The following is a 16,553-nucleotide window of genomic DNA, read 5'->3' as shown; positions in this document are numbered from 1 at the left end:
TGGGTGCTCTATCAGGATGGCTTTTGGCTGCAGGTCACAGAAACCCCAATTCGAACCAGCTTGAACAATAAGGAGATTCATTTTCTCAAATAACAGGAAACCCAGAGATAGGAGGCTCACAGCTGGTTGACTCAGTGTCTCAATAATGTCAGTGAGGACCCAAGTTCCTTCCAGCTCTCAGCTCTGCCTTTCTGGGCACTGGCTTCATCCTTAGGCTGGCAGCAAGATGGCTGCTACATTTACAGGCATCCCATCCGGAACCTCCATGTCCAGAGAAATGAGAGAAAATGTTTCCTTCAGTCACTGGCAAGGGGAGAGGGGTGACCAGATTAAGGATTGTTCCAGATTAAGCATCTGGAGTAGAGGAATAGATATTGAGCGTCACCTCCAGTGTCCACTATAAGTGCCAAGACTTCTAAGCCTCAGACATCCCCCAGCCTATGGGTCTTAAAAGTTCTTTCAACCTGCACCAATAAATACAGAAAATACAGAGTGAAAACGTTTATTGTTTGTTAGCTGATATTGTAGTGCCTTAGAAATGATCATAACCAAAGGGACACACATAGAACAGGGAGCGTTTCCAGGGCAGAGGAGGAGATAGAGCCTAGAAGGAAAGCTAGGAGAGCTCACCAAAGACCAATCCCAATATTATAGTCTTCCTAGAGTCTGCTCAAGCCCCAGCCATCTTGAGATTCCCCCCTTGCCCCTAAGGGTTAACCCCCTCCCCCAGCTGAAGAACTGGTTTAGTTTTATATTTAGCGGTATCCATACATTTATGATTTACAATGTAAATGGCATATACTCTAAGAAACCTGGAATCCTTCAACCGATCAGTTATGCTTTCCTTTTTTTCTCGTTCTATATAGACCTCGCAGTGTTAGAGCTGTGCTGAATGAGGTCACAGTCTAACTACAATATTAACCCTGCAAATCTGTTCCTTTTCGCCTGAGCACCCTCAGGCAGGGTATAGAATGTGTCCAATTGAAAAACTATTACAGGTTCTGCAGTGCCGTGATGTGCTGAATCCGAACAGGGAGGTCGTGCGTGTGTGCGTGTCTTTAGCCAGGCAATCATTTTCTAGAAGGAAGTCAGGTAGTATGTATCACTTAAAAAGAGAGGTTATGTGATTGCATTTTTAAAAGAAAAAAAAAAATGAGTTTTCTGTCGTCCAAATTTTAAAATGCTGTTTTTAATTTTTCTGAACCATAACTGTTTAATATTTTCTACCAAATGTCTTTGTTTTTTAGCATTTTCCCTACCCAGTATCCCTTTAACTTGTTTTCTTTGTGTGTTACAAACATCCTTTTGTGTGTGTGTGTGTGTTTAAAATCTATTTTGCATTATTAAAAATATACAGAAAGGTATAAGAAGAATATAGAGAACACCTGTGAACCCATCAGCCAATTTAAAAAGTATAACATGGACCCTTTCTCTGTTTCTGGGCTCTGTTTAGTTCACATGTAGACAAGCACAACACAGATGTTAAACATTTCATGTAAAGACCCAATCACCACCCTGCTCATAGGAGATGTTCAGTTTCAGGAAGCCTGTGTCTTCACGGTCATGTCTGGACCTGTGGTTAATGCTAAGTAGTCTAACAGTTGTGCCCCAGGTAACTCCTAGAGCTGCTCCAGATCATAAAATCTAGGATGTTTTGCAAATTTATATTTTATCATCCTGGGTTTTGTGCACAAATACTAGATGACTTCCCCTGCGTAATCTCCATCAAAGGCATTTTTCAAAATCCCTTTATAATGCCTTATCACTGGCCTTGCCACACACTGTTTGCGTGTTTGAAAACAACCTCTGACTAAATTACAAATTTGGAGAGTACGCATGTGTCTCCGGCCTTACAGACACAAATGCTATTTTAATTTATTCTGCAATTGTAGACTCTAAATATTTGACCCTTTCATTGAATGCCAGAGACCTGACTTGACTTGTCTGTGGTTTGGGCTCTAATTTAAAAGCAATCAACCATGTTTGGATAGTGTTTGAAATATTTATATTGTATCCATGGAAAGGATGTAATACTTTATTTTCTCAAGAATCCCATTTCTTAAATGGGTTCTGGCTGCCACGATGGGATTTCCTCGTTCTGCTCTGTTTCCTCACGTGGCGCCTCTCCTGTGTGACTGCACACAGTGCTGCAGCCATAGCTGCCTCTGTTCCACTTGGGGAACTGGGTTTCTCCAAGAAGTTGGGCACACGGACTAGCAGCTTGCTCAGGGTCCACACGCAAGCACACATTTATCACTTGAGGGTCCCCAGACCCACAGTCTTGTAGGGAGACAAACAGGGAACAAGTAGGTAAAGTGTGGGTGGATCTTGAAAGAAGATCTGTTGACTGAGAAATGTGTGGTGATAATCTTCGAGGTCACTCGAAGTATGTGAGCTGCGCCCTTTTTTTCCTGATTTGGGAAATAAAAATTGAAAGAAAAAAAATAGAGCTTTAAGGAAATATTTGGCAGAGCACAAGTGCCGAAGGTCTCTATGTATTCCAAGTGCATAGCAGTGAGGAAGCTTTCAAAGTGAAGGATAAATCCCACATATTTTATTTAGATGTGTATTGTTTGAAGCATTGATTATCTTTTCATTTAGAGTGATTCGTATTTCTCCACATGCCATTTTACCAATTGTTAAATGCGAGAATTCATTAGTATAATGAACCCGTGTAGTTTTCAAGATTATTTGAAATGATCGTTAGTTCAGCTCCTTGATTCTGAGCATGTCAGGTTTTCCTTTTCTTTGTTAATCTATTTTTCTAGTATTCACTAGAAAAACAAATGTGAGAGCTTGCTCATTTTCCAAGTTTTATTACCAAATGAATACCATGTACTACATTAATTACATTGAATGTTTAAAGTAATTATCTTCCTGTGTGTTTTAGTCGCTGGTTTATCCTTTAGGCTGTAGGTATTTCCTTTGTCCCCACTGAAGGCAGAACGCATGTCTAAACTTGCTTCTCTCTCTGTAGGACAGTCGGCCCAATATGTCCAGACCTCTGATCACTAGATCGCCCGCATCTCCGCTGAACAACCAAGGCATTCCGACGCCAGCACAGCTCACAAAATCCAATGCGCCCGTCCACATCGACGTGGGCGGCCACATGTACACCAGCAGCCTGGCTACCCTCACCAAATACCCCGAATCAAGGTAATTTGAAAGCTGACACATCGGTCTCAGAAGTGCGTGTGTTTGATGACCTAACTCTTTTTCCTTTGACCAGGACAGCTCTGGGGCCTCTCCAAGGCTGGGGTTAGGACATAAAAGCACTGTGTGGGACTTCCGCCTTGCAGAGGCTTCTCTTGGATGCGGCTGTCATCCTCTGCGCGTCAGGATTTGACCCACAGCTTCCTCAAGTGCATGTAAAAATATCACGCCAGAATGGAGCTCTGTGATGTTCCCCTCTACAAAGACCTTCCTATTTCTCATTATTTTACAGAAAGAAGGATGGTTTCTCCCACCCCTGTCTTTCTTCTATCCTCTTCTTTGAAAACCCTTTCTTACAAATTTTTATAATTTTATAGGAGATCAGTTGGCCCACCAACTTGTGAACTAGAACAAAAAAGTATATTAAGAGAGACTCTTTATCAGTGTGGCAGAATATTTAGAACAGTATGCTGAAAGTCCAGGAAGCCAAGATAGTCTTGTTAATAAAATAAAAGAGGGGGAGGGGCTGGGGCACGGGACTTACAAAGCAGCTCAAGCCACATAAATAACAGATGAAGAGGAAGGGTTGTCCTACATAAAATGTACACTGAGGGAGGATGGTTTACAAAGAGACCATGTAAATTTATGCTTGCGAGGTATTCCTTCCCACACTCCTACCTGCCCATTTCTAAAGGCGTTCCAAAGACATAATTTACTTTGCACACTGGGACAGCCCTCCTGGCTCTGCCCCAGATTTGGGGACTAGAATGGAATTTATCTTTGCCAGCTCTGCTGGTGGGGAGGAGGCATGAGCTCACATGGGCTAATTTCTTGGCTTGTTTCTGCTCTTAGAAAACTCACTGCTTAGGCTTCAGAAACGCAACCCATTGCATTTTTTAAAATATCTTACAAAGTCACAGATAACGGGTAGCTTACCACCTAAAGAGCAGCAGTGACCTAAAGGTCACTGTGATCTCGATAACTGCAGGAAGACTGTTTTCTTTCTTTTTTTACTTTCATTCTACTACTTTATATTTTATGAAAGGATGTGAACACTGGGAAGAAGAAAGATGAAATATATTTCTCGATTTCCAGATTTAATTTCTATAATCAAAATGAAATTTAGAAAAATATATTTCTAATTAATTACCCAAATATATATATATTTTAAAATGCAATTATCATATCAGTCAGTTGTTAGTATTACTGAGTTCTCACCTTCTCTAAGTGCAATACAGTAAAATGCTACAAAATCATGTTACAGTGATGGCTATGTTTTCCAAGAATGTACTTAAATAAGTAGCATTCTTTAAAAACAACAACAAAACACCTATTTCCATCCCTTCTAGCCTTTTGCTAATACCAGCATTAACAGCAGAAAATCATGGCTGCCTCTTCAGATGAACCCTTAAATCTAGAGGACAAGTCATAAAACATGCAGGAGAGTCAGAAAGCATATCCTCGACTGCAGCAGAATTCACCTGTCTGGTGGCCACTTGCTTCAGTTTGCTTTATGTTTGTTTGAAATGATAGAGACGTGTGTGTGTGTGTGTGTGTGTGTGTGTGTATGGTAAAAATATACAGGACAAAACAATTGCCAATTCAAGAATTTTTACATGTATTGTTCACTGACACTGATTACAGTTTTCATGTTTTTTTATAACCATTATCACTATCTTTTCTGAATTATTCCCCCAATTACCATAAACTCAGCTCTCCCTACCTCTAATAGAAGGGGAAGTTAATAATTACACTGTTTGTATTTGACATAAACAATCGGATTTTTTTTTAGTCTCATTGTAACTAGATGGTACTCTTCCCCCTGACAAGTGGCCCGCCGGGGTTTCGCTCTTGTGGAACTCTCTGGCATCACTTGGCCTGTTCACAGTGGTAGAAAGTAGAGGGCCAGACATTCTACTTATTTAGTTCCTCTCTCAAAAGTAATTTACCACTTTAATCATTTTGGTACTAGGTATTTTTTTTTTTATTATTAGATAAAGACCTCAAATAGTGTCTCATTTGGAGATTCTTCCTTGGTCTGCCTATTCATGGGTATTTCTAAAAGAGTCTGCTTTTTGACCCTTATTATCCACACCCTGAGACATGTATCAGATTGCATGGATTTCAGTATTCTCTATACCTGCACCCTCAGAGGTAGCCACTAACCATATGCGGCTACTGAGCACTTGAAATGTGGCCAGTCTCCAAATCAAAATGTCCTGTCAGTGTAAAATAAACACTGGGTTTTAAAGACTTAGTACAGAAAAAAATTGTAAAATATCTCAATAGTTTTTTTATATTGATTTCATGCTGGAATGATAATATATTGAATTAAATAAAATATATTAAAATTAATTTCACCTGTTTCCTTTTACTTTTTTAATGTGGCTACTAGAAACTTAAATTATGCATGTGTTTCACTTTGTATTTCTATTGGGCAGCACTGAACTGTACACAGATGTTTAAAAACAAGCTTAATTAAGCCCACTCGTCCCCCAATCTGATATTGTATACATCATAAATTGAATTCCTCTTTCACCAACTGAATTAAAAAAGATAGACTTATTCATCTTACCTTTTCAACCTTTGCCTATGCCTCTTCGTCACCAGTGGGCCAGAGTATTATGAACGCAACATTGAAAATAACTTTCAAGTCATTAGTCCTGCATGTGAATGCTGGCTCTGCATTGTTATTTGCCCTTGGATAGGTCCAGTTTCTGAGCATCTGTCTTCTCTCCTATAAAATAGGCACAGGTATATCTTCTTGCAAAGTTACCAGGAGGATTAACTGTGATTATGAAAAGCACATCATGGCGCTACACTTGACACAGTATTGCCTTATCTTCTGCCAAACTCAGCAATAATTTCTTTTCAAACTGCCTTTCAAATCACAAATATATCCTATTCCTTCATATCCTAGACCATGGAAACAGCTTTTTTTCAGGACTTTTGCCTGGATTACTACAGGCTCAAGGGACTCGTCGCCTGATCTGGTGGCCTCTTGCTTCGTTTATGTTAAATACCCCACCAAGATTGTTTTTGCTACCCCATCACAGACCTGCTGAGGAGCTCCAAGGTGACTTTTATTGTTAGGAGATATTTTTAAGCATATATCAAGACTCTTTGAAATGACTCTTACAAAGGAACTGTATCTGTTTCTGTTGATTATTAGATGACATTAGTCAGATAGCACTGGTCTGGATGTTGATTGACCACTGTGTGTTGCTTTACTTTCTCTTGTTTTAAGTAACTGAGTGTTCATTTCAAAGCAACAGTCAGTTTCATGGGACTCATACACAAATTTTAGTAGTCAACACAGAGAAGAAATTGTTCTTCATATTTTCCTCATAGGTGTGAGATACTCCTTCTAATTTGAGAAAATCTCTTGCATATCATTTATTTGGGATAAACCCCAGGAAATTATGTTGCCTATGACCACAGAATTACAAGTAACTCCAATTCTCGGAGTTCCTGGGTGACACAAACGTTTAAGCACTTGACGACTAGCCGAAAGGTTGGTAGTTTGAACCCACTCAGAGGCACTTCAGAAGACAGGCCTGGCAATCCACTTCGAAAAGATCACAGCCTTGAAAATCCTATGGGGCAGTTCTACTCTGCACACATGGGGTCATCATGAATCGGAATTGACGTGAGAGCAACTAATAACAATTTGTATGTGACAAGTAATCTTAAAAGTCTGTAATATCTTTCTGTAATTTCAAAGGGCCTGCAAAGCACCTTTACTCCATTTTTCAATTCTATCTCTACTTGACCTGCCCTCTTGGCTAAAGACCACTTTTAGAACATCATCCTAAAAGGTGGTATGATATAACTGAACATTAGAAGTACCTGGAAAAAATCTACACCCAGGGCTCTGTTCTAGACCAATAAAATCAGAACCTCTGAACTTTTCCTAAGAGGTCTGCATTTTTACAATCTGGTGTTGAACAACACCAAGAGGTGTGGTCCCTCCAAGTGAATATAGCTTTCTCTTTTCCACTTCATCATAGTGGCCATTTCACCAAAAGAAAATATCTTTTGATCTTCATTTCTTTAATTCCCAAGATTATCAGTGGCTCCACTGTGTGTGCGTTCGCGTGTGTGCTTATTTTTCTTGGCTAGTAATCTCTGAGTAGTAATTCAATAAGTACTAGGCATTGGTGGTTCAGTGATAGAATTCTCACCTCCCATGAGAGAGGCTCTGGTTCGACTCCTAGCCAATGCACCTCAAGCACAGCCACCACCCACCTGTCAGTGGAGGCTTGCGTGTTGCTATGATGTTGGACAAGTTTCAGCAGAGCTTGCAGACTAAGACAAATGAGGAAGAAAGGCCTAGTGACCTACTTCCAAAATGCAGCCAATGAAAACCCTGTGAATCACAATGGTCTGATCTGCAACCAATCATGGGTATGGCACAGAACCTGGCATTCATTCCTTCATGTATGAGGTCGTCATGAGTAGGGGGCCGACCTGATGGCAGCTAACAAGCCCTGAGTGGTGATTCAGCAAGCTAACTGACTTTTATATTTCACAACAAGCTTAATCACTCACATTGTTATCCACTTCCATCACCAAGTGATTTTTAACTAAAGGGACTCAAGTTTTCAAATTACTGTAACTGAAGTACAGGCGGTCCGACTTGAGGACAGCTTCACTTTGCCCTTTAATGATATGTAAATTTGCCCTGACTTTGAAACGAATGAACCAACCCCTACTCACAACAAACTCTTCATCACAATCACCTTCACTTGCTGCTCCTGCAGCTTGTAAATCATTGAAACAGCTTCGAGCCTTTTCTTGCACTAAAGTAAGGCTAAATAAGAATTGTATGCACCTGTTCCGGCTAACCTACGATTTCGACTGAAATGCAGACTCAGGAATGGATCTCGTTTGTAACCCAGGGACTGCCTGTATTGCATACATCAGTGATGTAATCCATATTTACCAAAGTTTTGTATAAGATGCAAAACAATTCTTTGGAGCTGCTTATGAGACAGATGCTGATCTACGCTGGGTCAGTGATAAACACTTTTCCCTTTCACAAGATCCTACCAGCCTCTGATTCGGATTGCTATTTTGAATTGGAATCACAAAGAAAAGCACCCAGTTCAGATCTGCAATAAATTTATATCAAATAAGTAAAAAAAAAAAATCAAGCAAAACATATCACTATCAAGAAAAGATTATAAATGTATATACAAAGAAGATAGACCATATTTTATTCAACAGTTTGTTCACTTGATTCATAACTTGTAAATATCCAGATATATGGTAGGTAGGCCTCCACTTCTAGTCTTGCCCCAGGCCCTGCACATTTTAGAGGACACACTTGATTATAGCTGATTCAAGAATCCAAGCATCTTTTATTAGTAGTAACAAAGTGTCTGGGTATCTAATATTTAAGTAATTAAGATTGGTACCAAATTATCTGGCCTCTTTAAAAATCTACCACTGACACTCTGAAATATCTTTTTAGCAACGTATGTGTGTGATATAATAACACATTCATACATCCTAGGACTGCTTTTAAAGAAGACACAAGTCTATGAGTTCAAACCTCGGCCTATTTCATCCTTTATTATTGCTTTTAACAAAAACAAGATTAATAGCAGCTGTATGATGGTTACTCAGGTGTGAACTTTTTAAAACCAGGAAATGGGCTGAAGCTCCTAATTAAAGGAACCTCTCGGGTGGTAGTAAGGCAGGGGTCTTAGCTAAAAGAGCTGAATGTCAGCCAGTGACCTGGGGGTGAAATGCGAGAGCTAACACTACAATCCACTGAGCCATCCAGTCTGACCGCTTGACAGAACTGTTGTAGATTCTAAACCCATACATGAATCAGTCTCTCCTAAATAGATGGAGTTACTGAGCACACTGGTGTCTGTAGGCAATTGCAAAACTCACGGAGACTCTGCTCCTTGCCTTGTAGTTGACACCCGTGGCCACCCAAGGGGTGTGTGTATTTGGAGCTTCAGGACGGAGATGCCAAGCATGTGTGCTTTGCCAGCCAGGACCCGGCTTCCTGGAGTGCTTCACGCTCCAAGTGTTAGCTGTCACAGGATGTCGATGAGATGAAAGGCAGAGGAGTGCAGCGTAAAGGATGGCTGTGTACACTCTGAGGGCGATCTAGTTCTAAAGTTTGGTTTCCATGCCATTGTTGCAGGCCAGCCTAGGGGGCTTGCTGTAATCCTGCGTTCGGGCTGGGGATCTTGGGCTGTGACTTTTTATGACTTCACTGTTCCAGTTTAACACTGCGGTCCCTAGGCATGGGTCCAGCAGGGTCACCACGCGGGCCTGTGGTTCAGGATGTCAACGGAAAAGCCCCAAAATAAATGCATCTTATTTGCCAAACAGTTCCCTGAGCTCTCCAAATTATTGTATGGGGTTGAATAGAATGCTTTTTACTATGACCTGCTCCTTAAAACCGAAAAAACCAAACCCCGTGCCGTCGAGTCGATTCCGACTCATAGAGACCCTATAGGACAGAGCAGAACTGCCCCATAGAGTTTCCAAGGAGCGCCTGGCAGATTTGAACTGCCGACCCTTTGGTTAGCAGCAGTGGCACTTAACCACTGCGCCACCAGGGTTTCCAACCTGCCCTTTAGATCAGCATTTTTAAAAACTCAATGTTTACATCAAGTTTAAAAGTCACAGAATAGGCTATTGGGTTTTATTTATTTATTTTAGTAGAAATCACCCTTAGGAGCCCAAGTGGTACAAGGGTCAAGCACTCAGCTCCTAACCAAAAAGTTGGTGGTTCAAACCCACCCAGCAGCTCCACAGGAGAGAGACTTGGTGATCTGCTCCTGTAAAGATTACAGCCTAGAAAACCTCACGGGGCAGGTTGGCTCTGTCACATGTGGCCGCTCTGAGTCGAAATTGACTCGAAGGTACCTAAGAACAACCACAGAAATCCACGTTAGATATAATCTCAGCACAAATGGGAAGAGAGAGCTCATTCCTGGGCTGTGAAAACGTCTAAGGAAATATATAAAATGTTAAAACTAATGGTGAGCAGTTTTGATTGGTAAGATTGGTTGCTCTTTAAAAAAAGAGAATTAGTTTTATGGAGGGATTAAAAGAAAGTACCTGGTGAATAAAAATGGAAGGTTTCTCCGGGGTAATAGGGGAAATTTCCCCTTCTCTCCCTGTTCTTTTCATCTCACAATATTGCTTTTCCATTTGTGTCAGTTATACAGGCAAAGAGTAAAAGAAGCTGGCTTCAAAAGACTTTTTTTTTTTTAAACAATGAAACGGATTTTTCTGTTCAGTGCTGAAAAGCCAGTCCTCCAGTAATTTGGGAGGCCCTGGGTAGAACAAATGGCAAAGAGCTTGGCTGTTAACCAAAAATTTAGAGGTTCAGGTATACTCAGAGGTGACTTGGGAAAAAGGACTGGTGATCTACATCTGAAAATTCACCCACTGAAAACCCTAGGGAGCACAGTTCTACTGACACACTTGGGGTCGCTGTGAGTTGGAGTTGACTGGATAGCATCTGGTTGCTGGTCTAGTAACTTCAGCTACACTGCTGCTGGATTCAGCAAACTTCCTCCGGCACTAGAGGACAAAATGGGCCTGGCTTTTCAAGTAATCTAACTCTTGAAGTCTTGTCTTAGAGCGTAATATAAAGAAAAGATAGCCATGCAGTGCCTGTGGTTTTCCCTGTCAAGTTCTTTCATTCGATGCATTTACTGCGTGCTCCCCATATACCAGGAGCCCTGGTGGCACAGTGTTTAAGAGCTTGGCTGCAACCAAAAGGTTGGCAGTTCGAATCCATGAGTCACTCCTTGGAAACCCTATAGGGTAATTTACTGTGTCCTATAGGATTGCTATGAGTTGAAATCGACTCTTGGTTTGTTTTAATTTGCTCCCCATAAACCAGGGTATATAGTGGCCAACAAAGTCCTTGCCCTCCGGTAGCCTATACGGGGGGGTGGGGCGGGGGTTGGGGGGAAGGACAGACAACAAGCAAATAAACAAGCGGTTAGCAGTATTTCAGCTAGTAGTAAGTGCTGTTACGAAAAATAAGATAAAGAGGGCTACTTTGGGATGTCGTTTGCTTCCTGTATTAAGTCTAAAGATCATTGTATTCTTACATTTTGTTTTGTTCTTTTCCTTTTTAAAGAAACATTTTTGTTTGTTCCATTCTAAATTTTCAAGACAAAATTGAGTTGAAAATGTAGTTTAGATTTAAAAGCCAATGTTTGCCACTTTAGCATTACACATCACACCTGATCTCTGATTAAGGGCCTATTTGGAGTTCTCTTCCTTCGTCTCCTGTTACCTGATGTGGGAAATAATTATGTTCACCCTTCATCTCAGTGGGAGGGAAATATATAATTAGGTGTGAACCAAAGTACGATTTCTGATAAGAATTTTCTTTAATTTTGCATGTTTTGGTCACTGAAGTTATGTCTGGTTTTGACCAAAAGTAGGGAGTTAAAAGATGTTGAAATAAATGTGGGCAGAAGCCCCTTAGAGGCAAATAAAACAAGCCTGCCTTGTCCCTTAACCAGTTCTTATCAAGGTCACTCCAACTCATGGTAACCCCGTGCATGTCAGAGTAGAACTGTGCCCCACAGGGTTTTCGTGGCTGATTTGTTGGAAGTAGATCTCCAAGACTTTCTTCCAGGGTGCCTCTGAGTGGCCTCTAACCTACAACCTTTCGGTTAGCAGCTGAGTGCTTAACCTTTTACACCACCCAAGGACTCCCCTTGTTCCTTAGCCCAGTCCTGTACTGAACGGGGAACAAAGGTGCAGGCCACCTGCAGGCTCCTCAGAGACAACACCCTGCAGCGCCATGTCTTTCATGGCAGAGCAATGACAGTGGTACGTGATGCTGAGCGCCTGTAGTGTGAGACAACCCAGAACAAGAACGTATTCTCAATTTTTATTAATTTCTCACATGTCAAGAACTCAACCCCATCTTAGATACAAACCTTCCATGCTTATATTCTTGGTTCCTAATATTGTGTCTGCCACATAGTGGACATTTAAAAGTTTGCTTAATATATGAATTAATGGTTAGGTAAAATTATATATAAAAAAAATTATATACAGAGGCAAAATCTTCAAAACAAAAGAGGGCAAATAATTGAGTAAAGCTATCCAAACTGTAGGACCCCTGGTATCACAGTGGTTAAGAGCTACAACAAGCTATGGCTGCTAACCAAAAGGTCAGCGTTTTGAATCCACCAGCCGCTCCTTGGAAACTCTACGGAGCAGTTAGTTCTACTCTGTCCTCTAGGGTTGTTATGAGTTGGAATCGACTCGACAGCAACTAGTATTTTTTTTTGTTTTAATCCAAAGTATTTTTTTTTTTTTTTTATACAGGTAGGTTTAAAGGCTGTGCTGGGTTCATTACACGTATTATCTCATTTAATGTGTCACAATAACCTTATAGGTTTTAGTTACTGTCGGGTTGATTCTGACTCTCAGCAACCCCATGTGTAGGGACTGTTATTTGCCCCAGTTTACAGAAAAGAGCGCTACTGAGACTCCGAGAGGTTAAGCAAGGTGTTCAGTCTCTCTCAGCAAACAAAGAGAAGGGCTCTATCTCTGCTCTGACTCCAGGACTTGTTCTAGCCAGGGCTTCCAACCGGTTTCTACTGGTTGGAACCCCTGCTGAGAATTTGCATTTCTGACAAGTTTGAAGGCGATGCTAATGTTGCTGGTTAGGGACTAATTCTGCAAACCATTAATAGAGCAGTGGGTCTCAAATTTTATTATACATAAGAATCGCCTGGGGATCTTGTTAAACTGTAGATTCTGATTCAGTATATTTGGAGAGGAAATGCAAATTCTCAACAGAGGTTTGAACCAGAATGAACTGGTTTGACGCCCTGGTTCTAGCTTCCATCTATAGCAATGGTTCTCTACCTTGGGAGCATGTTAATATCACCTGGGACCTGAGCCTAGCCCTGCCCTCAGAGAGTCTATACTATTGCACTGGTGAAAGACTTGAGCATGGTAATTTTTAAAGCTTCTCATGTTCAACCATGTGGTCCATCATCCCACCTTCCAGGATGATGTTTGAAAGGTACTCTTTAGCCAAGGGGCTGGTCATGTACAATATTTCAAACCCTTATGCACAAAGTTGCTTTTACCTGCCCTAGTTGAAAGCTTCTTGGTCAGTGCTCAGGGCATGGGTTATACATATTTCTCCTTCTAGCCCCTGAAGTAGCCAGAGTTCCCAGGTCAGTCGCCTGCAGCCATGAGCAACCTTCTCTACCATAACCAAACCAAACTGCCCCACAGGGTTTCCAAGGAGCACCTGGGGGATTCGAACTGCCAATCTTTTGGTTAGCAGCTAAGCTCTTAACCAATGAACCACCAGGGCTCCTCTATCTACCATAGTGTTATGCAAACACAGAACTATCGTTTTTTTTATGTGTGTCATGACTTTTGACAAAAGTTTGGGAAGCACTTCCTGAGATTGGGCAAAGAGATAAATAGATATTTTTCTTAGTTGCCCATAGGTTTCAGGAAGTTCTTTTTTCAGGCCCTAATGTTCAGTGTACAAAGTCAGCCGACAGCTAGGGACAAAGTTGGTCTTGCAGCAGTGACCTTGCCACTTGCCCAGTGGTGGTTTGTATGTGGTACCCATGAAGAGAAAATCATTAGCAAAATACTCAGGGACCAGATTTAACCCTTGTATGCCCTGCTCCATGCCGCTGGAAGGTATGGAGATGCCTCCTGGCAAATTGAACAAGGCTGGGATAGTTAGGGCTACTGATCACACTGGGAGTATCTAGGCCCATTGCTGCAATGGTCATCCCCCTTCTCTCTGTGCTCCTCCCCATCCTGCTGCTCATGGAACAGTAGATGCAAGAGTGTTCCACCAATACAGCATACTCACTATATATATAGAGAGAGAGATAAAGAGATATAGACATATATAGATAAATAGTCATTCCTTGGAAACCCCAGGAGGCGGTTCTTGTTTGTACTATAGGGTCACTATGAGTCGGAATCGACTTGACAGCAGTGGTTTATACGTATATAGTTGGAATCGGCTCGAGGGCAGTGGGTTATATATATACATATACACACACAGTTCACACTGTTTCTACACAAAACACACCACGTATGCATGCACACACCCACCTACCAATCCAGAAAAATCAAAATAAGTCATTTCTAAAATATGCCCTAGGTTTTTAAACAGACAGCAGACCCACACATCATCTTCAGTGCCTTCCACGCTGTGCCTGGCACGTAGCAAATGCTTGACAGACATTTGGTGAATGTTGAATGAGTTTTGCCTAGTTTTCCTCTCCATGATCTGCAGCATCTCACAATGCTTGAAGGTCAAATATTTTGAAACATCAGGTGCGAGGGTGAGTTTAGGATTAGCAGCAGGCCTAGTTCAATTTGAAGAACAAAGATTTACATCCTTTTTTCTTCAAGGCAGAGACCAGAAAGGGATTTTCTAGCCTACTTAGCCTGGAGGGAAGGAGTAAAGAGGCGGGGGAATAAATCAACCCAGACACAACCCAGACACAAGTGAAGCAGATTAGCAGATGGATGGCACCTGTCCTGGCAATGGTTTCCTCCAGCTGATACCTCCTCCCCATTCCCCTACATCAGAGTCACCTTGGGGACTTGAAAAATACAGATTCCTGGGGCCATCTCTATTTACTTAATCTGCATCTCTGATCATGTGAGGGACATCTGCTCTGCGGCTTTAATCAGCACCCAGGGGAGTCATGCACCTCTCACTGTTTGTGCCCCTGATCTGCAGAGAAGGGTGGTGAACCCTAAGTGAGCCACCTCGCAGTCATGTGGGGACAGCAGCCTTTGTGATCAATGCCAGTATGATTCACATTGCTTGGGACAGTAACACTGACTCTACTTGTTTTTGATCTGTTGTGATGAATAGTGTCATTGAGCAATGCCAAAGTCATTTTTTTTCCAAATGTGTAAAAATGAAATTTTACTTCTCTGTAACAACTCTGTTCTTGAGCCCCCATGTCTGCTGATGGCAGAAAACTTGTTATTGCCAATTGAATATAAACTATGTTGCTTAAGTATTTCTTGCTCTATTTTGGGTAAATAACTCAGATTTTTTCCTTTCCCTTCTCATTACCTCTCTTCACGGGTAATCAAAGAATCAAGCATTAGTGGAAGAGTGCATCTATTTTTTCTTTATCTGGCTCAATTCAATATTGCATCCATTGCCAATGTTACATCCATTTGCACATTTCTTCCGTTGAATTCTGCTGTGGTTCATCTACTATTGAAGGTTCCACGTTCCTACTGTTTGTGTGTTTGTTTTGGGCTTTAGATCTACCCAGGTCACTGTGTATCCTCTTAGCCCCATCTATGACCACAGGCCTCTTCAAATCCCCCTGCCCATCAGTCTCCTCCAAGTTCCTCTGGAGGGCTTGGAAAGCTTTTGGAAGTGCATCCCATTTTAGTCAGCTTTTCCAAGGTTGTTCTAAGACAACAAACAAGCCCCCACCCCCAATCTCAGTGGCATGCAATAATAACCAAGGACATTTTTACTCTGTGTTTTTTTTTTCCAATCATTCTTTAATGATTTCTCTCATCAAGACAAGAAAGTACTTTTGTAATAGTAAACTATATGACGCATTTAGAAAATTAATTAGTAGGTGTTTCATACAGGATTCAGGTTAACACAAGGTTAGTATGTGAAAAATATGCTCTGCTTTCCTCTGTTCTTGAGAACAATTCTTATGTCCATAAATTTTAAAAGGACCTAAAACTTAAAATGTTATTTCATGCAACCCAGCTCATGAATCTCATATGACTCCTTCAGGGACAAATTTGGGCTTTTCAAGCCCTGTAATTTCTGTCAGTCACGTAACTGTGATTCTGGCTTAGTGCTTTGTGTGAGAGCTTCTTTATGGCAAATGAGGACCAACATTAAAACATTTTAGATGAATTTCCAAAAGACTAACTACATCTTGGCCTCAGAGAGAGCCATGCAGGCGGGAATTATTACATCCCACAGCATTATTTTTGTGTTTACTGCGTGGATCTGATACTTCTCACAGGCCATGGTAAGCGACTTTGTATATCAAATATCCAATCTCTTTGTATCTTTGCATCTAGTAAGGAGACACCCCCTAAGCCAGGACACAGGGAAATGTCTATACTGTGTGTACTTGGCTGGAATAAAACTAGATGTAAATTATTCTCAAGTTCAGAGAGTCTTTCTCATTAAGCCGATACAGAAAATACCTCTCCCCCCCTTAACTTCCAAACGGAGGCATTTATTCACAACCTAAAAAAAATAAATTAGCATGGTGTTTTAATTTTTACTTGCAATTTGTGTACTTAAAAAAATAAATACGTAAGTCCGCTGTGAGAAGTATCAAAAAGTCACGCTAAAAGATACCGAATGGGTCTGCTAACACGTACACGCCCTCTGCTGA

At 41.2% G+C, this 16,553-nt stretch overlaps 1 protein-coding gene across 3 annotated transcripts in view; it reads left to right on the top strand.

Moving 5' to 3' along the window:
• The window catches only part of KCTD1 (potassium channel tetramerization domain containing 1), a 231,191-nt gene that overhangs the window by 175,376 nt on the left and 39,262 nt on the right, over positions 1-16,553 (top strand). For all 3 annotated transcript variants that reach the window (XM_049899915.1, XM_049899916.1, XM_049899914.1), the window contains exon 2: positions 2,978-3,156. In XM_049899915.1, coding sequence (XP_049755872.1) covers positions 2,978-3,156 — 179 coding nt within the window. The remainder of the gene's footprint in view (positions 1-2,977; positions 3,157-16,553) is intronic.

This window comes from Elephas maximus, chromosome 11, assembly GCF_024166365.1.
Source record: "Elephas maximus indicus isolate mEleMax1 chromosome 11, mEleMax1 primary haplotype, whole genome shotgun sequence".
NCBI classification, from domain to species: domain Eukaryota; kingdom Metazoa; phylum Chordata; class Mammalia; order Proboscidea; family Elephantidae; genus Elephas; species Elephas maximus.
The sequence above is the reverse complement of the archived record's forward strand: the minus strand, read 5'-3'. Positions and strand labels throughout refer to the sequence as shown.